Source organism: Populus alba, chromosome 10, assembly GCF_005239225.2.
Source record: "Populus alba chromosome 10, ASM523922v2, whole genome shotgun sequence".
In the NCBI taxonomy this organism is placed as follows: Eukaryota; Viridiplantae; Streptophyta; class Magnoliopsida; order Malpighiales; family Salicaceae; genus Populus; species Populus alba.
In genome coordinates, this window is record NC_133293.1 from 17,936,937 (window position 1) to 17,963,879 (window position 26,943).

Below are 26,943 nucleotides of genomic sequence, written 5' to 3' on the forward strand. Positions count from 1 at the left end.
CTCCAAAAGTTGTAGATAATGGAGGGATTATAATATGGCCAGCGGCACAAGGAAAAGTTTGTTGGTAATTATAATTGTGTTTTTGGTTTATGGTGTCATTAATTAGAGCTGCTGGTGCTTTATAATTAAACATGATCTCCTTCAACGTAATTAATTTGTTTCTCTCTTCTCTTCTTCTATACTCAGGATTTTAGGTAAGGATTAATCATTAATCTTGTTTTACACTGAACACTGATATTTTATTTATATATATATATAAAGGAATATCATATCACAATTGAAAACCTATTTGAGAGTGTGGTTGCGGTTATTTTTTAAAATAGTTTTCATGTTGAAATACATCAAAATAATATATTTTTTTTTATTTTTAAAAAAATAATTTTAAAATAAGCTCAACAAAACAATCCAAAACATATAAAAAAATTAATTTTTAAAATAAAATTATTGAAAATATTGATTAGTCTGCAATTCCAAACACATCTAATGCAGAAGGAATTCATAATCTCTTCAAGAAAAAAGTCATAACATGCTAGGAAATAGAATCAGAAAATCTAGAATTATTAATTAATAACTAAATACGAAGATTCTTTAACTATATCTAGTAAAACAGAAATGTTGATAATGTCATGCCATATATCTTATATACCCTTTTTTTCTTCTTGATGGCTTTATATCTTAACGATCTTAAATGCACAATTATCACGGGTTGAACTCAGAAAAAATAAAAAAAATTCTTAACCACTTAGACTAATCTCTTGAAATTGTCATTTGCCTTACCATGTTTATTTGAGTAAAATTATACGTAGACCTTTTTATTCTGTTAGAAATACATGGAGAATTTTCTTTTTTCCAACATGAATATAGAAAGAAATAATTTCTCTCATTAACTACCAAGGACAAAAAAAAAAGGAGAGACCTCAAAAATACTCCCAATTATATAGGTAATCTCAATCTTGATTTCAAAAAAAAAAATTATATCATATTTGCTCTTAAGTTTTAGAAATTTTTAATTAAATCTTTCCATCTATGTTTTTTTTTAATATAAACGTCCATATTTGATACTGGATTTCATCCAAATTATTTTTTTTATTTGTTGTGTGTGTAGGAAACAATATGGTCCTGTAAGGAACTAAAACATTTTCTTGTAAGGAAATTTTAATATGAGCATGAGATTGATACAAAAATCTATTTAAGGGTAAAATTGATACCAAATAAATATTTGGAGGGGCATTTTTTAGATTTGCCGAAAGAAAAATGAACGCTGACATCAGCATGGCGTGATGTACGTGGTGGAATACTTGTTTTCCACTCTTCATGCCAGGAAGCATGACCGTGCATAGATATGGAAGGCATATGTTTTCTGATAAGATTGGAATTTACCGCTTGGGGATACGGGACACGCTGGTATCTCGGATAAATATTTAATTTTTTGGGTTTGACGATTTGATTTGTTTTTTCTAATTAAGATAAATATTGGTTAATTATATTTGATGCTGTAAGAGATATACTTTTATATATTTGAGGATTTTTTTATGCTTAAATGAGTATTTATTAGAGAAAAAGAATTTAGAATAGATATAAAATTAAATATACCCTTGAAAGATTTTAATGGTTCATTTTATAACTATATGGCTTGTTTTTTTCTATAAAAAAAAAGGGGTCAAAAGTGTAAGTAATTTTTTTTTTTTTTTAACTTCTCAAGTATAGCGTCTCTTATTTATGATCTAATCATAGAATCTAGGGTTTGAAACCATAAAACAATAAAATAAAAAATAAGTTTTTCCCGAAACATTTGTTGAAATGTAAAACAAATCACTTTAAAAATTTTATATGTTGCATGATATGATGAGAAGGAACTTAAGAACCCACCTAGAAATTAAGAATATTTGATTGAATTGGCAGTGATTATGACAAGAAACCGATCAACAATGGATATTCATTTAGCTTTTTCTTAATCTTCAAGGGCACATCAGAATAAGTATTAAGAGCTAAAAGCTCTCACTTTGGCAATATACCAGCTTCTCCTTGGCATTCTCTACACTCTACGAATCAAGCAAAACATATATATATATATATATATATATATATATATATATATATATAAAGGTTTTGAATAGGCCTCCTAGCTAGCTAGGACAGGCTTTTTGCATCCAATTAAACCACCGCAAATTGCTTTAAAGGTATTTCAATATTTAACGGGGCATAAATCATTGTTCGACATCTCAGTGTTACTCACACCATTATTAAAAATTAAATGCCCATACTTTATTATGAACCAGAGCTGCGAAGGGAGAGAGGATTGCTAGCGTAGGACATGAAACCTTGAATTATGCCCTTCCCAATTTCAAGTTTCCACCAAACATTTTAATAAATAAATCCTTAATTAATCATAGCAGCAGCAGTTAGAAAATAAAATAAAATAAATTGTTTCCCTGTTACATCATTTGTTTAAGGATGCAAGATCTCCATACGAAGACCACCATCATTAACTCTTACTAGCATGTCTGTCTTGCAATCACTACCGCAGCTACAAATACATGATTTGTATGGGTCCTAAGTATAATTAATCTGGCATAACTAAACTTTCGTTTTCGACCGAATTAATTAAGCTAATTAACAATATACTAATTACTCCTCTTGTTTTTTGGGTATGTCAGGTGCAATATGTAAGTACGTAAAGACTAAGAAAAACATGTTTGTGTATACCTTTTTTACGATTGAAGTCTTAATCAGCAAAACAAATTAACATCACGATAAAGCTGAGTGATCATTATAACCAACCATACCCGGTTCCATGCTCATCTAGTAGTTTATGGTGTCTCGGACTTGGATTTTCTATGTAAAAGTTGTTTTATTATAGTTGGTAAGTGAATAAAAAAAATTCAAATTGAAAAGAAAACACATTCTTTTAATTAGTATCTATAAGAGTAAGTTTTTATTACATAATAAATAAATTAACGGTGGGTTTTTTTGTGTAATAAATTAAATGAAAATTATGAGGTATAGATTATCCTAGCAGGAGTGAGATTAATTATATATTAAATTAATTTCTTTTATTTTTATAATTAATTTTAATATTTGTGACTAATGGGATAAAATTAAATAACAACTTTTTGTTTATTCAAAATATAATTGTATTATTAATATATTGATATAATTTCATTAAAATATTTCAAATCTATACAAACATGTTATTATTTAAAGAGAAATATATATATAAAAAAATAACATATTTTTTTTCATTTATCTTTTCTTTTTATTTTCTTAGAAGTTTAGAGATACTAATTGTATTCTGAAAAAATATAAAATAAATAAACATTTTAAAAACAGTTTTTGATACCTTTAAACCAGTTAATTTTACTCTTTATCTACTTACATGGCCAAAATATTACTAGCAAGTAGAAATTGCACAGCATGAAACAGATTTTTTAGGATATACGTTAGAAAGACAAACTTCGTATTCTGATGCAATCTTACATCATCTAATAGTGGAAAAAAGGAGAAGAGAAAGGATAGATGATATCATCCATCTAGTTGTTTGGCTAGAAGAAAGAAAGAAAGATAAGAGTTAATTCATTCAAATTAAAAGCATCGAGAAAAAATGGATAGATAGAAACCAACATCAAATTGAAGGAAACAAGTCACACATGATTGCAAGTCTTGTCTTTTTGCATAGCAAAGAGAGGTAGAATTGTTTATTTTCATGCTTCCAAGCTATACCGAGAACTAACAGTGGAATGTGTGTCCTTAATGCGGACACGACACTATTAAGGCAACATTATAGCGTCATGATCATTGTCTTTAATTTAGGCAAGAACAAATATCTAACTTCAATGGGTCTGTTGGGTTCTCCAAGTTTTAGCCAAACACGCCCGTCTTGCTCGGGACACCTGCAGCACTTGTGTGTTTTTTCTGGCTCTCCCACCGAACAGGACCTGATCATCCAGCCTATCCCGGGTGCGTTGTTTGCGCAACTTAAAGACCGATCCATGTCGAGAAACCTTGAGGGAGATGATGGGCCCGGGGGAACACGTGTACGCCGGGTGGATGAGTTGCAGTTGCCTTGTCGTTTGCGCTTGGTCTCTCATGTGCCTTTAGGAATATTCATGAAGGATGGATATCATGTAAGGTAAGTAACTGACACATCGATGCTTGATGATGAGGCCTAGCATGCTCTTTTCGGCCTCCCGCTTCGAATTATCACACACCATCCAGTCTTTTCGACGGCTTCATCTATGATCAATACACATCCATCACGCAAAATGAAGAGTTGAAATTATTAGCCTTGTGTCTGCCATTAGTGATTTCTATGTTTTCAACAGAGTTTGTTTTTGCAGCGTATACAGATAGTTTCTCTCCTTGTATGCTTGAGCATTTAGTATTCTGTCTCACCACATAGAGGACGGGTGGTCATCTTTAGCGCCTACACTGACCAAAGTAACCATTAATTAAATTGCAGAACATATATATATATATATATATATATATATATTCTCCCTTACACTTCTATAAATAAATGAAGCAGAGAACAATAGCCTTATCTCCTAATCTTTCAATACCAATAATGGCTGAGAGATAACAGGAGCGGAGATTCGTGACAAGAGGAATGCTTGAATGCTTTACAAGACAAGACCAAAGCCTAAAAACCACTTTGAAGTTTGAACCAATTCAGAAATTACAGGAGCGAAGATTCGTGACAAGACAACGTGGGTGGCCTTATCTTGCTATAAATAATAATTCAAGATGAGATTGCAATGGAAGAAACTCTTTTCCTCCTCTCTTTGCATGTGAAATCAGCCGCCACCTCTTAGTCACCCCTAGTCAGATCATTTGCCAATAGACCCCAAAAAAAAAAAAAAACACGAAGCTGAAGATGAAGTTAGCTAATGCAATCTTGCCAACGTGACAATCCTTTAGTTCTCTGGATTTCCACTTTCTATACTTTATTATGACTTTCAGGCTCAGTTTGTGGGGAACAGCAGCGACATTGAGTCATCCACTACGAATTAAGGAAGTGAAAAGGGAGATTCTGCAGCAAATTTAATCTAGTGGCTGATTACTTCTCCCAGCATATCCCTGACACTATTCTCAGCTTACTCATCGATGAATTAATAGCACAACAATCGTTTGGTTGCTTCTAAATCAATGTATAAAAAAGAGTAGACATGTATGGAGAACTTGCACCGAAATCAAATATTACTTGCATTATTAGATAGCTGAAGCAAGGATTGAGTTCCCCACCAACTAGATGGGTGCGCCATCATTCACTTGAAACTGAAAATTAAGTTTTCTTTACAAACTGACTAATTGCACACTCTAAAAAGCATCCTACTTCAAAGAGTTTTAATTCCATTTGATAGCCACACTCTTGAAAGGGTTTTGGCATAAAAAATTCCTATGAATTGGAATAATGAAAAATCCTCAATCTATCAAATGTGCCCCTGTAAAAAAAAATCATCATCATCAAATTGACTCTACACGTTTCTTCAAGGTTTGTGGGAAAAGTTTTCGGTCTCTTTTTCTATTAATCTCACGGCGTCAAACTGTAATTAAACATCTAATGACAATGAATTTTGTTTGCACTCTAAATCCAACCAGAAGTATATGGGCCGCCGCTATCTGTAAGTGCAGAGAGAAGAAAAGCATCTCTTTAATCAATGTACTGCCATTTCGTGATGCAACAACAATCAGAGAGTCAAATAACGGAAGTTTAACAATTGCCTAATCTATACATGGCTTCAGTAAATATGGCTTCGGGGAATATAGCTTGAAGCCAGGTTCGTTTACACTACAAATGCAATCTCAAGAAATTACAAAACAGGGGATATTATCCTCACAACAAGGCAACCTACATATCTTAACTAGTAAAATAGGAAGGATCCCGAGCATGCCATTTAGCTGCGTATCTATCAGTGGGTCAAATGGTCCCAAATATACATTCAAGCCACAAACAAGATGAATACAATGAGAAAAAATATTATAACAGCAAAGATCTTCATCATAAGCCACCTATTTGATGATATTTGGTTCAAATGCCTCAATAAAGAGCCACGAGCATTCTCAACGTTATTCAATGACTCGTCCATGTTATCATCAATCCTGATTAAATCAATCAAGCTGATCTTGTTATGAAAACAAAAAGATATTGTACAGTCTAAGTTTCTTAAAGAGATCAAAGAACAGATGGATGATGAACTCTCTGTTATGTTAAATAAAACATGCAGACAGTAAATATCCGAGAAAAAAGCCAGACCTGATAGCCAACTCCCCTTGCTCTACAACCATGGTAGCCAAATGTGTAAAGATCCCACCAAGTTCTGAAATTGTTGATTCCACATTGTGAAGGGCAACTGCCCGGCTTTCAGTATAGTTCTCCTGTCTTGGATTTACCTGCTGCAACATGGACATTTCCATGTGCTGGGAAGGAGTGTTGTCCACAGCTGGCCTTCGTCTGAGGTCCAAAGCAAGTTGTTGAAGAGCATTAGAACCCATTTCTAGTTCAAAGCTTTGGAAACTAAACCACTTTCAAAAAGCCATATCCAATGCATGATGAAATGGGAAATTGGCTGCTGAGGCAAGTACATAAAAATCAAGTCGATTTTACTGAAATCCGGTAACCAACAGAGCAAATTCACTTGGTTTAATACTTGGTAACGCCCAAATAAATGCACCAGGCATCATCAGGCACTGTATCCAAGTGTAATCCTCTTAATGAGAGGACCTTGAAGGATAATCAGACAAGGTTTTTGTGTTGTGCGGAGGAGGCTAGCCCTTGTTTCTAGCCAACTTTTGTTTGTAGAGGAAAATTAAAAGATGGCTGCGAAGTGGCAGTTATGAGAATGGTAACAGACCACAAGATGAAGTTTGAAGAGAAAGAGAGTGCCTCTCATTCAGAATTGGCATTACTGTCAAGGCTTCACCACAAACATTTAAGGCTTGTTGGGTATTGTGAAGATGGAGATGACAGACTTTTACTTTCTAAGTACCTGAAGAGTGGAGCTCTTTATGATCGTTTACAAGAAAGAACAACATTGAAAAGAGCAGAGGGATAAATTCGGTGGAAAATGAGGATCAAGATTGCATTGATACTGCTAGGGGAATTGAGTATGTTAACAATCATGCAGTCCATCTGATAATTCACTGAGACATCAAGTCTTCAAACATATTGCTCAACATGAACAGGACAACAAGAGTTTTGGATCTTAGATTGTCGTTCATGGGTCGTCAAATCAGGCAGGATTAATGATTACAGGTCAACGAAGGAAGCAGGAACAATTGGGTACCTTTATCCTGAGTACTATGGCCTGAATGTATCAACTGAAGTGATGTCAATGGCCTTGGTGTGGAATTGTTAGAGTTTAGAGCTTAAAACCTTTGAAAATAAAGAGAGTTATGTTCAAGGATGATGATAATGGAGGCACACCGACTAGTATCTAATTTTGCAGTGGCTAAAATTATGATTAGCTGAGATTTTGGGTGCCATTATTGGTCCAATGGCGCTTAATGGAGCAAAAACAGTGGAATTGGTAGCATACACTGCAGTGATTGTGTGAATTTGGAAGGGAAAGATAGGCCAACAATCACCTGACATTGTTTCTAATTTGGAGCAAGTTTTATCACTATGTGATGGCAGCCAGCAGCTTCTCTAGCGGTACAATAACTGTTTCAGATTGAAATTTCAATTTTCAAGTCAAAATATTCTTGGAGAAGAGTAAGGAGATGACTCCATCCTTTTTTAGCAGGCAGTATCTATTTAGCCTCTTCTAGTACAGTTTATATACCAACGATACAAAAAAGAAGAAAAACAACAGAAACAGGTTCGATTTGGAGATACTTGAGGGGCTCAAGCGAACGCTGCAGATACAGCATGGAGTATGGACATATCCAAAGCCTCTATAAAGCCCGTGGTGAAATTGATGCTATTGCCAGCAATTTACAAACAAGCATGCTTTTAAATTGATACGGGTTGAAAGGCATGACTGCGTGATACATGTGTTAAGGAAAAGTTTTGGAAATGAAATGATTAGGAGCCGTGAAGTTAATTAGATACCACATCAAAATTAGTCAACGAACACAAAACATTACTTAAAAGAGAACATGTAAACAGAAATGATCAATCATGGCATGTACAAATGTAAGAAGACATACCTTAATTGGTTCCCAACTTGAACACCATTTGGTGGCAATCTGGTCAGAAAGAGAAATAAAGGTGAATCAAATACCAGCAGCTACTAAGTTGTACGATACAGTGGAACTTCTAAAATGCAATTAATTTAATATCGACAAGAATTACAATCCAAATATTAAGCAAAACATTATAAAACCAATATATGGATTTCAGCCAAAATTCTTACAGCAACTAGAAAAAGACCCCAATAATATGGCAAACAAAACAAAAACAAATTACTTACCCAGACGGCTGTGAATTGGCAAATGCATTAGATGGATTTGACCAAGGAGGTGGCTCAGTCATCGGCTTCGCTTGACGCAGAAACGGATTCTCTCTCGAAACAGTGGTAGAAAATATCTGTTTTCTATTCTCATGAGCCTTAATATTCTGCATTATTGAAAAGAAACAGATCAGATAAATTCTAACAAACAAGCACTAATAAATAAACAACATTAGCAAAGCACAAACCTCAGTTCTAGTAGTTAAGACATCTTGAAGCCGTTTTGTAGCACCCATAAGTTTACTCTTCAAATCATCACAAACAGTTGTTGAATGAACAAATCTATCTTCTGAGTAATTCCCATCAGCTATTTCCATATTTTGAATCGTTTGCAGATCCGTTAAGGCTGCATTTAGCGCCGTTATATCATTCTTTATCAGAACTGTTAGTTCTTGTATCTCCACGGTTGGATCATTAAACATTGAGGACCTTTTTGCCACTGCCAAACAAAATTCAAGGATCAGTATAAAATTGTTACATTATGTATCAAGGAGGTCAACTCAGGGCGGGACTTGGTTACATTGGGCGAGCCTGGAGATCTTTTGTGAGGTTTCTTGGACGCCTGACCCAATTAAGGAAGCTTTTTTGTTGAATTCGGATCTGGTAGTATAAGAGAGCAGTGGTTTTGAAGGAGAGGAATTATTTGCTTGATAAGATTTGTTTTGATGAACAGGTGCGATTCCCCCGATTTTTTTCAGGGTTTGAGTTATTGAATGAAACTCCGCCGTCCGATCTCGGTATTTAGTGGTGGTTGTGGTGGAGGAGGTCATTTTGCTTGGTCTCCGAGGTTGTTAGAGCGGCGGTTACGGGTGGAAATCAGTTGTCGGGGAGGTTTCTTACTATAAGCTACTGGGTTTGGACCTGGAAGTAGGACTTAGGAATACAGGATACAGGACCTGGGCCTTGGAATGGAATCAAATATCAAGTATAGTAAAACAATAGTAAATAGTATTTTATCTTCTTACAGGAAGGCAGTTAATCCGAGTACTAAAAAAATTTAAATATTTTTTATTTAAAATTAATATTTTTAAATGACAAATATTTTAAACTATAATCATTATCATAATTTTAAACATATCTTTATTTTTACTCCGTCGCCTAGTTGATGAATTCGTGCTATATTATTGATAATTTTTTTAATTAAGAGTAAAATATGTTAATATTATGGATTTAATTTTAGAAATTATATTTTTTTAATTTAAAATATAAATATGATATATATGTTTAACAAAATAAATTAAAAATACATAAATAATAAATTACAAAAATTAATTAATATTAAATTAAAAAAATCATCTTTCTTGTATCACGCTAAACAGATGCATATGGAAGTATCTTATCATAATTTTTCTTTTATATACACACACTTGTTTTTATAAACATGTTATACAACAAAAATTTATTTATTTAAAATTTTAAAAATAAAAATAAATTTCAAGATCTCTTTAAAGTTTAAAGTGTAAACTTATATTAATAACTATTAAAATTAAAATTTTCAATAATAATTGAATATATTTATCATCAATGTTTCTAGACACTCCCTGGCCAAACAAATTTAAGTTTCAATTTTTTTTTAATACAAAAGATAAATTGGAACTCTATCAATTTTCCAAAATATCTCTGCACATCTTTAGTTTTGATGTGAAGGAATAAAAAGAACAAAAAACAGCAAATCAACTGCACTACAAAGTACATAGGCCCAACAAGTACCAAGTAAAACCAGCCATTAGATTCCACTGTAAGAAACAAATACTAACTGTCCGATCTAGTTCCCATTATAAGGCTGGTCCATTAACTAGACCCCGCAGCCCAAGTCAGCAAACAAGCCCAAATAGTAAGGAAAAGTCACAGCCATCAGATAACAATCCAAGAAACAAACACCAACCGTCCGATCTAGGTCTCCTATAAAACCCTTCATAACAACACATTTCATCTCTCACAAGCCTAGCATCTGTATTAGGGTTATATTCCTTTTTTCCTTCAACTTTCTCCACCAAATACCTCAGAGGTTAAAGAGACAGCCGCGGTGTTGCTGTCCGCCTTGACAGAAGTCTAGCTTCGTGTCTTGGCCCTCATTTTTGCTTCGGTCTCTACCTTCCTCTTAGTTTTAGAAACCAAACTAGCAAAAAAATGGTGAACAAACTATCAAAGGCTGAGAAGAAAATTGCTTACGATGCTAAGCTGTGCCAATTGCTGGACGAGTACAGCCAGATCTTGATTGCAGCAGCTGATAATGTGGGGTCTAACCAGCTGCAGAATATCAGGAGGGGTCTTAGAGGTGACTCTGTGGTACTAATGGGAAAGAATACCATGATGAAGAGGTCTGTTAGGATCCATTCCGAAAAAACTGGAAACAAAGCTTTCCTCAACCTAATCCCTCTCCTCCAGGTGGGTATATAAAGATACATGTTTTCACTCTCTTTTATCTGTGCTTGAGTCTGTGGTTTTTGTTTTGATTAATTTCACTATTTTTATTGAACAGGGCAACGTTGGATTGATTTTCACTAAAGGTGATCTCAAGGAAGTGAGCGAGGAAGTTGCTAAGTACAAGGTGCACCAAGCTAATTCTAACTCTTCATTGTTTCGTATGATTGTTAATTTACGTTGTTAGTCTCTTATTATGTTTGGTTTTTAGTCTCTTTTTTATCCTACCTTCCGCACCATCACAGAAACTGTCTAGCTATATCATTTCCTGTTGTTAATAATTTTTAGTTACTAAAACTCCCAGTTTTGGCCAGGGTTTGTTGCGATTTAATTAAGTCTTAGCAACTTGATGTTAAAGAACAACTTTACAATTACTGGATTGTCCCAAGTGCTATGCAATAATGGTTTTCGCTCAAATTATACATCTGCGGCTAAGTGCATACGAAAAACAAAATGTCTTTATGAATTATAGTTTTTTGAGTCGAGAGAACAAACAAATTGTTGTCTGGTAATTGATCTTATTTACATTTAGGTTGGTTGTGACTTGTGACCATTTCTAATGTACCCCACCCTTCTAATTTGTTCAAACAGGTTGGAGCGCCTGCTCGTGTTGGTCTGGTTGCACCAATTGATGTTGTTGTCCCTCCTGGCAACACGGGGCTTGACCCATCCCAGACCTCTTTCTTCCAGGTCTGTAATCTAAATCTCATTATGATTATGTTTTTGTCGTTTTTTTTTTCAATTGGAATGGACTTTGGTGCGTATTTGTTCTATATTTTAACAGTTTATTTTTTCAGGTGCTTAATATCCCAACCAAGATTAACAAGGGTACAGTTGAAATTATCACCCCAGTTGAGTTGATCAAGAAGGGTGACAAGGTTGGCTCTTCTGAGGCGGCTCTGTTGGCAAAGCTTGGCATTAGGCCATTTTCTTATGGTCTGGTTGTCTTGTCTGCTTATGACAATGGCTCTGTCTTCAGCCCTGAGGTGCTGGACCTGACAGAGGATGACCTTGTTGGGAAGTTTGCTGCAGGTGTTTCAATGATCGCCTCGTTGTCTTTGGCCACCTCTTACCCAACCCTTGCTGCCGCACCACACATGTTCATCAATGCCTACAAGAATGTTCTGGCAGTTGCAGTTGCAACAGAGTATTCTTATCCACAGGCAGAGAAAGTGAAAGAGTTCCTGGAGGTTTTTAATTTGTTGATTCATTGGCTGGACTGTTTACCTTAAGATTTAAATTGTGTTTATGCTTTCTGTTACTGTAAAATGTGATAATGTTTCGGTTTGATGCAGGATCCTAGCAAATTTGCTGTTGCTGCTGCCCCTGTTGCTGCTGCTTCTTCTGGTGGTGCCCCTGCTGCCGCAAAGGAAGAGGAGAAGAAGGAAGAGCCGGCAGAAGAGTCTGATGATGACATGGGTTTTAGTCTCTTCGACTAAGTTTTATGTTGGTTTTTATCTGTCTAGGAATTTACCATGTATTGGTGAACATCTTTTAGCTTCTTATATCGCTGTTTTTGTTATCCATTTCTAGGCAAGTCATGAGTTTAATGTTGGTTTTTCCGTGATTAGTATTTTACTATTTTGAATGATGTTTCTCTTGTGCGTTTTATAATGATCGTGGCAATACCAAATTTCATCCCATCCCCCTGCACTGCCCTTGTAATAAAGTCCGATATTAAAATAAAAGTTCATTAGGAAAACACGTTAACCCTGCTGCAAGTGTTTGTGTATTCTTCACCGGAGTTGGTGTAAGTCTGGCTTTCATTTAATTGTTGTCTTTGAATTTTCCTTTATTTTAATTAATAGTATTTTGTAAATATAGAAAATGCTATGTTAATAATTAATAATTCAAGTTTTTGCTAATACCTTTTGCCAAGGGCTCCTCTTCAGAATAGTCATCATCCCACTCTACCATAATTGAAAGAAAAGAAGACTAAACTGATCCTAAACAATCTCAGACATTGGCCATGACATTTTGAGTTTCTCGTCATGATAGCATCTCATATATATATATAAGAAAAAATGCTAAAACAATATTCATTTTTTACTAATTTTTTCTCCTTTGATTTTTTTAAAAATTTATATTTTTTTTTGTTTGTTTTTTCTTCGTAAGAATTCATTCGAGTCAAAATTTAATTTGATTATTTTTTTATAATTTTATTATTTAATATTAAATTGATTGAAAATATTTTTTTTATTTTTAAACTTATTGGTCATATCTGGTTGTTAAAATAATTATATATCAAGTACAATTGGTTTTTCTAAATAATATTTTTCCATTAAAGCGATATATATGTAAAAGCTATGTTTACATTATTTAAAAATAAATAAATTTAATAGCACCTCTCAATGGATATGCTCAGATGGCCCGCCCGTGATCCAAATCCAACATCTGGCAGCCTGTATGCAAGTCTGGAGTACAAAGCCTCGTTTGATTTTTGGGGTGTTTGTTTATATAATTCTTTTTTATCTCTGTGCTGCTCTTTCAACTGTAAATGGCAAAGTAAATTATAAATTATTCTTTCAAGTTGTGTGAATTGAATTAAATAAATCATCTAGATTAAAAAATTAATTAATTAGTTTTCTGATCATTGTTCATCATACTTAATTCAATATTACTTTCTTCTAAAAATTGTCTTCTTCTCTCATCAAATTTTTCATATTATCGATTTTTTATATTTTTTTCTCTTTAAATAAAAAATATATATATTGGAAAAGAACATAAATGAGTCGAAGTTATGAATGGATTTGAAAATATAAGGACTAGTTAATTAATTGTTAAAACTAAAGATTTTATTTAATTTGTTTTGCAGAACTAAGACTAGTTTATTATTTTTTTCATTACAATGTTCCAATATTTTTGGAACAAAAACGATATAATTTTTAACTTGTTGCAATTGGAGCTGATTGCGTGATTCATGTTGATCTGGGCAGAGGAGACTTCTTGGAAACATCGCACTTGAAAAAGAAAAAAAACCTAAGCTCTTGTAAATTACTTTGAATTTGTTTTGTAAAGAGAAATATTTCGTACATGTATTTGTTTTTCATTGATGTTAAAAAACTTTAGATAAAATATGGGTGTGCTGGCTTCGATTTAGATTTTGTTTGACTTGGGTTGTTTTTAAAAAATTAATTTTTCATGAAAACTAAGAACACTTTTATATTTAAGTTAATAAATATAAAAGAATATAATAATATATTAAAAGAAAAAAAAAAGTTACATCGAGTGTGTATTGGATGTAGCCTGTGCATGTGTTGGCTATAAATTATAATGTCTCTAGCTTTGAATGCTTTAGGTTTTATGTAGCTTTGTGGCATGGTATAACATTTGTTTTTTATTATTGTTATAAATATAAATATTTGAATTAGTTTGTGCACACACGTTGATTAATTTTGTAGATCCTAAAGTTAACGATCATGTAAACTTTTAATAATTTTGAGATTTATAAAACTCAAAATAGTAATTATTAGAGCATGTTTAACATTTTTGTATACCTAACTAGCTAATGGTTTGATTTTCTATGATTATTTTTATGTGGTCGAAGGATAGGGTTTGAATTTTGCCCGATGATAATTGGGTGTATTTATACACCTAGATCTTGACTTTTCTTCATGAAAAAAAAGATATTTTATTGATGGATAAATTGATATCTTACCATTAATTAACCATGATATATTGTTAATCATTGTGTCATGTTAGCAGAGGTATTGATGATGAATACCATTATTGGTTTAGAAAATGATTTAAATGCATAGAAAAAATTGGTTCCGGATGAAAAGAAATTACATGCATAAAAAGTTTGAGTGTGGCTTCTGGAAACTAAAAAATATAAGTAAAAAAATGTGCCAAAACAAGATCGGATCGAATGGGAATAGTCTCGATATTGAGCTTAAATTCCAGCTATTTAACTTGATTTAAAATGACTTTAAAAATATTTTTAAAAAAATTAAAAGTACAAAAAATTAAAATTTTTTAAATGAAAACTCAATGTAAAACACCCTGAGTCATTTCACTTTCAAAAAACTGTCCTTGCACTATTTGTCCTTTATCTTATCAATCACGTTTGCTCTTTCTTTTAAGTGAATTTTCTTTCAACAGGCAGTTTCTTAGAATCATGTCCTCGGCCAAGGAAATCGCGTTTGGATTTATTAATTAAGAAGGGTAACAATCCTCTAGTTGGATCTGCACTTTAAGAGCCAAGTTGTCTTTTGGATATTCAACTGTGAAAAGAAAATGAAAGGACAATAAAAGAAAGTGTCATCGGAGACAGATTTTATCCATTGATTCATTCCATTATATGTGTGCTAGCTAGTCCTGCTCTCGTCGAGAAAAGCGATAACGCTTCAGAGATAGCGATGATCACTAAGGCCCTAGCTAGACTCCTTAATTTACCTGCAAAGGATTTCTACATCATTGCAAATGTGTGCATGATATGATCTTGCTCCTGTAAGAGATAAGTTAGTTCTTGATGGTTCCCATCAGAACGTGTAGTGCGTGGTTCAGTTGTTGAGATGTTGGCGTGCTCATGGAGCTCATTATTCATCTTATGGTTGAAAAATAAGTGTTAGTATCTGTCAATCAATCCATTTCTTGCCATGTCGAAGCTGGACTCTGGCTAGTCTAATGGTCACAATCCCACGAGCAGGAGCATGGCTAAGATCAAATCGCAAGCCTAACCAAATTGATTTTCATGGATTTTCATTGTTCACATGGATAGATATGGTGCCAAAGACGGGATCTTTTTTGGTTTGTCGGGTATCTCCAATTCTTGATGTCCATTTTCTAATGGGTTCTCTGACTATTAGGGGATTTTTTCCATCTCTTTCAAATCTTCAATGACACAACTTCCACATTTGAAGAGGGTTTGGACTGCTACTTCCCTAACTTAGAGATCAGATCAGTGTCCAGGCCAGTTGGGCTGCTGTGAATAATTGAAGTATTTATTTAACCAATGACTAAAGGACCTGGTGCAGACTCTGTTTCCTCTCACTTTTACGATTTAGATTGATGCAGCTTGCAGATTTTTTCTTTTTCAGAGAATCTATACTACCTGTTTATTTGGCAAGGTATAAGTAACTCGGTTATTTGTCTTCGCAGCACACTGTGTTCGTCAAAACAAGTGGCTAGTGTCTGACAGTTGGGACACATCGCCTGTTCGATCTATGCTTGAATTCCATCAAAAAATTTGAGGATCGTCAGCTATACAGCCATTTTCATGTAGGGCCGTGCTTTTATATCCTCCGGACAATAAACGTTCAGGTATTGGGACTTGGGAGCGAGAAAAATGAGAACATTTCATTAAAATAAGAAACGAATCAGAGGCGATACACATCTTGTAATGAAGGGAGGGAGGGGGTTACGCCCGAGTGCGGTCTCGAGTCTCGACATGAATATCCTGTCCCGAGATCTTGTTTCCCGTGTAACCTTAATCTTTGAAGTAAGTAATGGCCGCAACAGTTGATTGTAATGTATATCCACAGCAGGATCATGTAACAAAGGCAGGCTTTAGCTTCTTTATTTGTTTGTCCAGGACACTTTTGCTGCGTGATTATTAAAGTGATTAATTTACGAAAACAGACGATACCACCTTTCCTTTCTTATTTTATATATTTTGTATTTCAATTTGGTTGTGAGATAATATGAGAGATATGGATTTGGATGAGGATGGTTCGAGGAGTCACAAGACAAGAAACGGTCAACGAAAATACCGAGTATAATTTCAAGGTATGGTCGGACAAGAAAATAATATACACAAGAAGAACTTGAGAAGCAAGGGAAAGAATATTTGCCATTCTTCAATTGGTTTTTGGAGAGATCATTTCGTGGACGGGTGGTTTATATTTGACAAGCCAATAAATTATCTTTTATTTAGTATTTATTTCGACAAAATTGAGATCTCCCGCTTCTTCGTGCTTCATACAGATCAAATTATCGAACAAGAACAGGGTGCTCACGGAATAACTGTTGAAAAAGTTGACATGATCATGAGCTGTATGTACCTGGGTTGGAGTTCTGATTGATTACTTGAGCCCACACGCACTTTATTTCTCTATTCAAGGGATATATATATATATATATATATATATATATATGGATGCCAATAACGTTACTTATCTTGATTCAATTGGGATTTGAGTGTACGGCTTCTTTGAACTAGTGTGAAATTATTCCACTAGCCGGATGCTCGAAATAATCTCCATTCAGCGGGCGAAATGGGTCACTACTCTACTCGTGCCACGTCTGCAACGTTTTCTAAGCGGCACTTTCGAAATTGTAAGATTCCTCAACCTTTCCTTTATTCTTATCTGGCGCTGGATAAGAGAAGATAAAAAAATGAACAGCAAGAAGTTAAAAGAAAAAGGAAAAAGAAAAGGAACAACTTGATAGATCAACCATAGCCCCGAATCATGCTTTCTTGCTAGGAAACCTGGGTGTTAGCTCACCGTTGACTGCCTTCGATGTCAAAGAAAAAAAACATACCCATGATCAGAAAATAATAAAATAAACAAAGCTCAACAACCTTTTTAGGAAAAAATATAATATATATATATATGTTAAATATTTTATTTTATTTTCCTTTGCTTTACATAATTGCATATTCCGCAGCCCATAAACATCATTCTACCTCATCTCTAGCTAGACGTGGAAGACAGTGATATCCTTCACGGTTCCATCTGTAAAGGCCACGTGTCGGGAAGCCAACTGCCCTGCCTTCGCCGCTAATGTGACCCGATTTGTCCACATATATCCGACAGGTAGGGATTAGAAAACGGTGGGGGGTGCACGTGATTACCGTGCCACGTGTTGGGCTTTGGGTTCACATTCAAGTGCTTGCCCCGTGGTTAGTTGGCATTCAAAAGCGGTGCCGAGTTGGAAGCCACCATGCCGAGTCTGATTTGCACCGGCAATCGTGTTTGACACGTGTAATAAGGCACTAAATTTCCCTTTTTTTTTAAGAACGCGGTGACTGGATCCAATTAAGAATGTTTAAAAGAGAAATCAAAATCCAATTAAACAAAGGTGCCTAATCAAATTAGTGCTTAGGAGACTTGTCAAACACTGGTTAAATTACTGCTCATGATTTGAACCAAAAATAATATGATCAATGGTTTTTCTATTTTTTATACCTTAAGAAGGTTTGCTGTAAAATATCTTTAAAATGATGATATATATATATATATATATATATAATAAAAAAAGAGTTGACGAAGGCCCAGTTTAAACGCAGACAAAAAGGATTTAGCTACGTGTCTGGTTTAGTTACTCTTCCGCGTCCTGTTAGCTACTTGGAGTTGCTGGTCTCGTTCAACCACCTTGATTGCTCTAGCTACTTGTGTCAAGTCCAATCTTTAATGCTGGAGTAATGTTATTTAAAAAAAAAAAAAAAAAAGAAGAAAAAAGAGTCACTTCTACTTGCTAGATTTGTCGTTACTGAGACACTTGTAGCATACTAGATTATAGGGGTGGCTAAAAAAAAAGTTGAAAAACATTAGAGCAACAGGGAAATTATGTTAACTTTAAAACCTTTTATTTAATTCTTCAAGTTTAAAATCAAGCTGTCGATTCAATTAACTTAATTTAAAAATACAAAAAATAATTTAATTTTTAAAAAATTAATATATTTTTAAAAAATTAATATATTTTTATTAAATATTAAAAAGATAGCACGAATCACTCAAGTTTCACAACTTAATCTATTATATCCGCGATTCAAGTTATAAAATTTATAAATTTAAATATATATTTTTAATTATTTATTATTTAATTATAAAATAATAAAATTAGATATTTGTAAAAATAAACATAAATCAAATATTAAAATGTTTGTTTGAGATTATAATAATTTTATAAAAAAAAAATTAGAAAGATAAATTTAAAATTAATTGAATGATAAAGAATGAGATTGGAAAAATAATGGTTAAAATTTTTTTAAAAAAAAAGAGATGAAAAATACTCAACTATTTTCAGATGTAGCAAGTGAATCTCACATACAACTCAGACAAGAAAAAATGCCGGCATGTATTTTAATACTTTAACAGTCGTGTTTAATTTATCTCTATATAACTAATCCCATTTACTGTCTTTAAAAAGTTGTTGCATCTTCAATATATCATTTTGACTGGTTTTTACCTTCAAAACTAATAAAAATACACCACATAATTTGTATATGATGAAGTTCATATATGTTTATAAAATCTTTGACTGAAAAATAATAAAAAGCCAATTTTACCCCAGAGCTTGCTAGGGAATAACCTGCACGCGAAATTAGATTAAATCTCAGTTTATTAATCTCGCAGTGAGAGATGTTTTAAGTATATAAAATCTGAACATAATCGTGAGGAAGCCATGTGATGTATTTTTATTAATTTTAATTTTTGATGGCGAGAAATTGACGAGAAAATATATTGAAGATACAGTAACTTTTTAAGAATTAGCCGGATGCAATCAAATATATAAGGGGTAGATTGGGTGCAATCCTTGAAATATAAGAACACGTGAAGCTATTTTCTCTACTCGAGCAACGAGGTCCTGAAGTGTCTATATAGTCAAGGATGCACTGTTCTGGTCAATCTAAAAAATTAAATCGAACCGAATCCAAGATATTGATTTAGTTTGAATTTAAAATAAGTTTGGGTGTAAAAAGCTAAACTCGAAATTGGTTTCTTTTAGTTTGATTTTTTATTTTTGATTTTTTTCTCCTTGGATCCACCAAAAACCGATATATTGTACATGTTTTTTTAAAAAACACTTAAGATTAATTGGACTTGAGCATTTATCCTCTCGATCTAACTAGACCAGTGTAATTAAACCTGGTTTGGCCAGTAGTTCAACTCAATGATCTATTATTACGTACCTAGCCTGAGTTAATTTTTTTTTGTCAAATCAGGTTGAGAGTTAATTAATTAAAAAAATAGTAGTTGTCCCGGTTAAAACTAAGGTGAGATGTAATTTGTTTTTAAAAAATAAAAAACAGTTATATTTTAGATTTACTTGTTGAAGTAGCAACTTTTTAAATCAAGTTATAAACATGGATAGGGTGGTTTCTTTTATATAAAGTGTTTTTTCTGAAAAGTGAATTATTATTTTATATTTGGTAATATTATAAAAAATTAGTTGGAAAATATTTTTTAATAGTTGGTTATGTTATGAAAAATAAAATAAAAAATAGCTTATTAATGTTTTAATTTTTTTTTCAAGTTTATCAAAATAACGAGGAACATATCTTATAACTTAAAAATTTAAATCAAAATAAAATTAAAAAAAAATCTAATTTCATAAATTATCTCAAATAAAATAAATAATAATCAAAATAATGGAGATCAAATCTAACAAATAAAAAAATTAAAAGATGATGATATTAAAATAATAATAATTATAATTTTATAATTATTTCAAATAAAATAAGTAATATTAAAAAAATCAAGGACTAAATTTGATAGATAAAAAAAAATAATTAAAAAAATAATAAGAGAAAAACAAATAACAACCATAAAAATAAGGACCAAAGTTAATATAAAAAATCAAATTTTAAGGGATGAAATTTTTAAAAAAAATCAAAATATATATATATATATATTAATCAAAAGTTTGAGGACCAAATTTGATATAATCAATAAATAATATGATATTTCTAAATTTTTTATTTTCGTTAGCTAATTTTACTAATGATAAATAAACACAAGAAAATTTAAAAAATAATTTTCAAGAAACCACTTTTCAGGCAAACAAACGCTCTCTAAGTTTTAATAAGTACTTGATGTTATAATACAGGTTGTTTTATAAAAGTACCTTTTACTTATAAATATATTAAAGTATATGTTTTTAATGCTAGCATATCAAAATCATACCAAGACTAAAAAAAATTAATTTAATATTTTTTTGAAACTATTATATTTTAAAAATACACAAAAACAATGCTACTAAACAGACTACCAAGCATGCGCTTATATATTAGAATAAAACAGCACTCAACCACTCACCCACTCCAATGCCATTTCTGCCCGCGTTCCATTAAAATTAATTTCTTTTGCTATTTTTTTTTTTATACATCATTTTAATATATTAATTTAAAAATAATTTTTAAAATATATAAAAAATCATTTTAATATATTTTAATATAAAAAATATTTTAAAAAAATAATTATAATCATACCCTGCCAAACTAATCACTAGGTGGTCAGCACTGTACTGCAGCACCTTTTTAGTCAGCAGGGACAGCGTTTTACCTTATCTTTTTCGCATTTTCCATTTTTGGTTGCTGATGAGTCTCATATCATATATCTAAAACCCAAGTTTTCGGGAAAAAACCAGAAATGCAAGTAGTTTCGATTTAGATAACCGAGTCCAAACCCGAATTTAACATTCTCAGTATTGCTCCTAATTTTACGCGTTTGATTTACTCGAACAGCCAGAGACAATTAAAAAACTGGAAATGTAGAATAATCTATATTTAAAAAAAAATTAATTTTTTTTTTATATTTTGAATTGTTTTGATTAACTGATTTTAAAAATAAATTTTTTAAAATAAAAATATTATTTTAATATATTTTAAAATAAAAAATAGTTTAAAAAATAATCATAATTATCTTCTCAAACAGACCTTATATCTAAGGGGTAACCACGTGGTAAATAAAGGGGTTATGGCACCCCCATTACGTGACAGTTTTCATTCCAATCCTAAAAGTCTTCGAATTTGCAAGTCAACGTGCAAATTTACTAATCTACCCTCCAACCCCAAAATATATTAGTATTTATATAATTGTTTTTTACATACCCCCCACTATGCTCCATACCGCAGAGAAAAATAATAATCATATTAACATCCTATTTCGAAGTCCTAATTCTACCCCACACGAAATCCCTTGAAATCCTTTTTTCTTTTCCTTCACCGGATATTAAGATTGGATTTTAATGTAGTCACCTGAAAGGGATTTCTTGAGCATATTTCTCCCGCTATACCAGTATTTTAATTTAAACAACGCAAAGAATGAAAAAACAAACACCAAACGAGGGCATATTTCTTCTCTCCCATTCGAGCTACGTGATTTCGTGATTGGCTCGTAATCTGGACAAGGATATGTAGACGATAAAAGATTCAGTCCTCCCTTGGATACTGAAACGACGACGCGCACAATTACTTCATTTAACTCCGAATGAAAAATATGTTCCGTGACAGAGAAAAAAAAATGGCTCCATGTTATCCATGTCTAAAATGATTTGAATGGACCCAAGATGCCCTGGAGTAGTAGAGCTGGACGCCAGATCGGGAGCCGCGTTTACTTTGAAATTTCTTGGTCCTGCTGTAATCCTTTGACCATTTGCTACACCCTGTAAGTGATAATAGGGCAGGCTGTGCAGTCATTTCCTCTGAAACCACGTACTGATTCTTAGGAAACAGACAGTGGCTCTACTGCGATTATAGATTTTAAAAGGGTCAAAAAACACTTGATGTCTGCCTGGTAACGGTTTCTATTTGAAGTTGAACAGTAATCTTGACCGGTGGAAAATTAAGGTCAGTGGTCAAAACGGTGGCTGCAGCCTGCAGGGTAGGGAGCATACCGTAATTTCGTGGTTGGTAATCAGGAAGAGATTTTTGTTTTAATGAGAGCAGGAGGTTCCTGTCGCTCGCCCTCCTTAGATGTTAAACTCGTGGATTATATTCAACTGCTGAAAAAAACGAAAATGCTGTCCTGTGTTTGTACTTCCTCGATTTTCCTTCAATTTTCCATCCATCAATTTTCTCTAGGTTTAATATAGTAAAGAAAAAGAAAAGAAATTCATTTGTTATCGCGATTTAACCAACTTTATATTTCTCAGATTTAAATGTGCATTTCCAATATTACAGTCAAAAGGTAGAATGTGAAAACATCTGAAGTATTTGTTTGAAAACAAGAACGTAGGATGCCTTTGTTTTTCCAAACAGGACCTAAAATCAAGCATGCAATAAAAAAATTAAATATTGACTCTTTGATATTTACATTGTTTTTAGGATTGTGTTTAACCATGTTTTAAAAGTGTATTTTAATATGAAGAATCATTAAATTAATTGTTTTTTTGTGTTTTTTTAATAATTTTGATATGCTAATATTAAAAAAAAATCAATAAATTCTCAAGAAAAAACACTTTTCACTGCTATATCAAACCCCCACTTATTGCTTTGCTTAAAACCAAACACGTCCTTGAACAAACAAGTACCCCGCACTCGAAATGTTTACAAAACTTATACCGCACTTTTCTTTAATCACAAACTGGTCTGAATTCAATAACATGTGAATACGAGAAGAGTGTATTTAAGAGTGCCGTATAATTGTTCCTTCTAAATGAGCATTTTTATTCATATAGAACTTCAAAATTTAAAGCAGGGGGAGTCAAATCAAGTGATCACCTGGGCAGCACGTGATTGGAGGTACAGACTAGGGGGAAAATAAGGCTCGCATTAGAAGATCAGAATCAAAGGCGGATTTAATTGAACAAAATAGCCAGCGAAGACCAAGGTCAAACATTGGAACCGTTCCCCTGCCTACCTCTTTTTGCTAGAATAATCCAAGAAAACGCAGTTTCCTTCTTGAATGCCTTGCCCACCCGATGCACCTTCCACGTTAGGTCCTTGTGGATAAGCTTTACGTCCTTTCTCTTTCTCTTTGTCTTTCGAATTTTTCCTTCTCCATTTTTTTTTTTAAAAATCCAATCAAACAATTAAAATTCAATCTCCACGATTTTCAAAAACTCAAATTCCCAACCTCCCTTTTACTTTCAAGACGCCTTAATCCCTCCAAGCTCCAACAGGCGGACTCCCCTCTCTCTATATATATATACACAACCCCGTCACTTTTCTCACCGCCCAAACAAAACTCGAAAGGCTAAAAAAACACACAACGAATCCCGTTTAATTTCGATTTCCATTTCTTCCAAAGCAAAAAAAAATGGTTGATTTAGATTGGAAAGCAAAGATAGTATCCTCTGATCTCCCAAACAAATCCCCAAAACTCTCCAACAAACTCCAAATCTCAATCCCAGCCATTCCGTTTCGTGGCGTCTCGAATATCACTCCGACTCCTGCTTCCGACTCCTCTTGTTCAGCTTACGAGCACTGCTTCCGCCTCCCAGAGCTACATCAGATCTGGAACCGCAAGGAATTTCCTAATTGGAAAACAGAGTCTATTCTAAAGCCAGCCTTGCAAGCTCTAGAAATCACTTTCCGGTTCATTTCAACGGTTTTATCAGATGCAAGACCGTACGCGAATCGGAGAGAATTGACGCGGAGGATCGAGTCACTCACCACCTCTCAGATTGAGTTAATCGCGATCATCATCGAAGACGAGGCAGAAGGTAGCACAACGCGTGGTACGGCTCCGATCGTTGACTTGAGCTCATCGAACAGTGTTCTGGTTAGAGATGGAAGCTATGCGGAGGTCTGGAAGGTTCCAGGTGAAACTACAGTGGTCAGCAAAACCAGCGAGGGAAGTCTGCTGCCTAGGCTCGCAACGTGGCAGACATCAGAAGATGTAGCTCAGAAAATCTTGTACTCTATCGAATGCGAGATGAGACGGTGCCCGTACACACTTGGTCTCGGCGAGCCAAACCTAACCGGCAAGCCAAACCTTGAATACGACGCTGTTTGCAGGCCGAACGAAATCCACGCCCTCAAAAAGAGTCCTTACGATCACATAAACAACCAGGAAAACCAATCATTGTATACCACGCATCAAATCTTAGAGTCATGGATCCACGTGGCAAAACAAATAATCCAGCGCGTAACTGAAAGAATCGAAAGCAAAGAATTTTCAAGAGCGGCAAACGATTGTTATCTAGTCGAGAGAATCTGGAAACTTCTAGCAGAAATTGAAGACTTGCATCTACTGGTGGATCCAGATGATTTCCTGAGGCTAAAAAATCAGTTACAAATGCGATCGCTAGATGAACCGGCTCCGTTTTGTTTCAGATCGAGAGAATTGGTGGAGATAACCAAATCGTGCAAGGAATTGAAGCATAAGGTACCGGAGATTTTAGGCGTTGAAGCGGACCCAACAGGTGGGCCCAGGATACAAGAAGCAGCCATGAGGTTGTACAGGGAAAAAAGGGAGTTTGAGAAGGTTTATTTGCTTCAGGCTTTGCAGGCAATTGAGGGTGCTTTGAAACGGTTCTTTTATGCGTATAAACAGGTGTTGGTTGTTGTTATGGGGAGTTTGGAGGCCAAAGGGAATGGCGTTTTGGTGAGTTCCGAGAGTTGTGACTCGTTGACTCAGCTGTTCCTTGAACCCACTTATTTTCCGAGTTTGGATGCTGCTAAGACTTTTTTAGGAGAGTCGTGGGGTCATCGACAACATAGTGGGATGGAGAGACGGAGTCGGAGGAAGCAGTGAAGGGATTGGAGGTGGAATCGGTGGGTGACTCCAACGAGTCTGATTTAATAGTTTTTTCTTTTTATTGGACAGTTATTCATTGCATTGTTTTTTCTTCTTTCTTTTTTTCTAATTATTTGTACCATCAATATATTTGATATTATAAAAATTTTGATAATATTATTCTTTGAAAAATTGTAGCTTCGATTGAAGTATATTTCTGGGGTTTAAAATCATTATCTTCTAGCGAAATTGTGAGTCTTTATAGTTTTTCCAGACGATAATTGGTTACAGCCGGTTTCTTGTTAACCTGTCACGAATACTTGATAATTTAGAGAGAAAAAAACCAGTTATTTAATTTGTATCGGAGTTCGAACACGAAAGAAAGAAAATGCAAGAATTTAGTGGGAGAAACTAACCACTACTGCTGTCTTTTAACAATTAAAAAACTGACATGAGAGGTCTTGAAGAGGTCTGGTTTTTGGCAGAAGTAATTATCCATGTTTTGAAAAAAGAAAAACAAGCGAAATGTTCTGTTGATTTTTACAAATTAAGAATTATTCTTTGTAAACTATTTGACAAACATGTTGCTCGACACTGGCCATGAATGATAACGTAAAAAAGCAGATTAACAAAAAACTATACTATCCATCTTCATCCTTGGAATAATTTTTTTTTTATGTTAGATTTATTTTATCCATGCACATAGAATACTATTTACTTGAATAGTTTCTTTTTTCATAATCCGTATTTTTCAATTTTAATTACATCTTGTCATATTAGTTTATCGAGAATTGAACATTATAATTGTTTTAACTTGAGTTATTCAATTTCATATCTCAAATCGTAGGTTTATTAAAAATTAGACTTTACATGATCTCATCATCCTGCAAGTAGATTGATAGGCTCAGGGTTTATTTTTAATTTGTGTAAAGTTGATGAGTCTTTATCGCACCAATAAATTTGTAATCTTGATAAAAAAAAGTCATCTGTGACGTATCCATCAAACAACTTGGTTCAAATCTAACTTGAGAAAAAAAAAATCAGTGACGTATCATTTTCATCCGGATCGTTTCACTCTTTTACATTTTCAAGTTGACGAGGCAGCGGCTAACACAAGAATTGAACTCCTCACTCGTGTCAATAGTCGTCCAACGAATTAATATACATTTGAAAAGAAAAAAAAGCCTAGGAGATTTTGCTATTATCATGTTAAGAATCATGACTAACTAGTCAAATTAATTAAGGAGCCTGTCTGGTCAATCTTTCCATGTCATTCACCGACTGCTAAATATTTTATTATACCGAGTCTAGGTTGGAAAAAAAAAATAAATACTAAATAGCAATTACAAGAGAATATGTTTTCTAGACCTAGAATTTGGAATTAAAAAAAAAAAAAGCAAGGCAGACAACCTATGCTCTCATTGAAGACACGTACACATGTCACATGGAAGTTGGAATTGTAATGTTTTTATTTTTATTTTATTATTAATATAAATACCTGGATCACTTTTATATATATTTCAACAATTTTACAAATTTTAAAATTAATAATTATATAAATTTTAATAATTATTGTATTAATAATTACAGTACTCAAATCTAAAATTATGGAGTACTTATCCGAATGTAATGCTCATTCTTTCCCACTAAAGTACTGGTGTGCTTTGTCTGAGCCAACTTGGCCCACGGCCTGCAGACATGGATGGCCAAAATAAAAATGC

The 26,943-nt window shown here is 33.5% G+C and overlaps 3 protein-coding genes across 3 annotated transcripts; 2 read left to right on the forward strand and 1 right to left on the reverse strand.

Annotated features, from left to right (window-relative positions):
• Positions 1 to 5,700: 5,700 nt before the first annotated feature.
• On the reverse strand, positions 5,701 to 9,348 carry LOC118043333 (syntaxin-31). The gene is made up of 6 exons (XM_035051289.2): positions 8,971 to 9,348; positions 8,639 to 8,889; positions 8,412 to 8,557; positions 8,149 to 8,187; positions 6,254 to 6,451; positions 5,701 to 6,099 (listed from the first exon to the last, which is right to left on the reverse strand). Exons 1-6 carry the CDS (start codon positions 9,218 to 9,220, stop codon positions 5,940 to 5,942), a joined length of 1,044 nt encoding a protein of 347 aa, XP_034907180.1. The 5' UTR covers positions 9,221 to 9,348; the 3' UTR covers positions 5,701 to 5,939.
• Positions 9,349 to 10,379: 1,031 nt separating this feature from the next.
• Positions 10,380 to 12,465, forward strand: LOC118043334 (large ribosomal subunit protein uL10). Its single transcript, XM_035051290.2, has 5 exons — positions 10,380 to 10,838; positions 10,933 to 11,001; positions 11,466 to 11,564; positions 11,672 to 12,064; positions 12,170 to 12,465. The coding sequence occupies exons 1-5, from the start codon at positions 10,581 to 10,583 to the stop codon at positions 12,311 to 12,313; spliced, it is 963 nt and encodes a 320-aa protein (XP_034907181.1). The 5' UTR covers positions 10,380 to 10,580; the 3' UTR covers positions 12,314 to 12,465.
• An 11,144-nt stretch (positions 12,466 to 23,609) lies between these two features.
• LOC118043335 (nematode resistance protein-like HSPRO2) lies at positions 23,610 to 25,414 on the forward strand. The gene has a single exon (XM_035051291.2). It carries the CDS (start codon positions 23,801 to 23,803, stop codon positions 25,238 to 25,240), a length of 1,440 nt encoding a protein of 479 aa, XP_034907182.1. The 5' UTR covers positions 23,610 to 23,800; the 3' UTR covers positions 25,241 to 25,414.
• Positions 25,415 to 26,943: the final 1,529 nt, after the last annotated feature.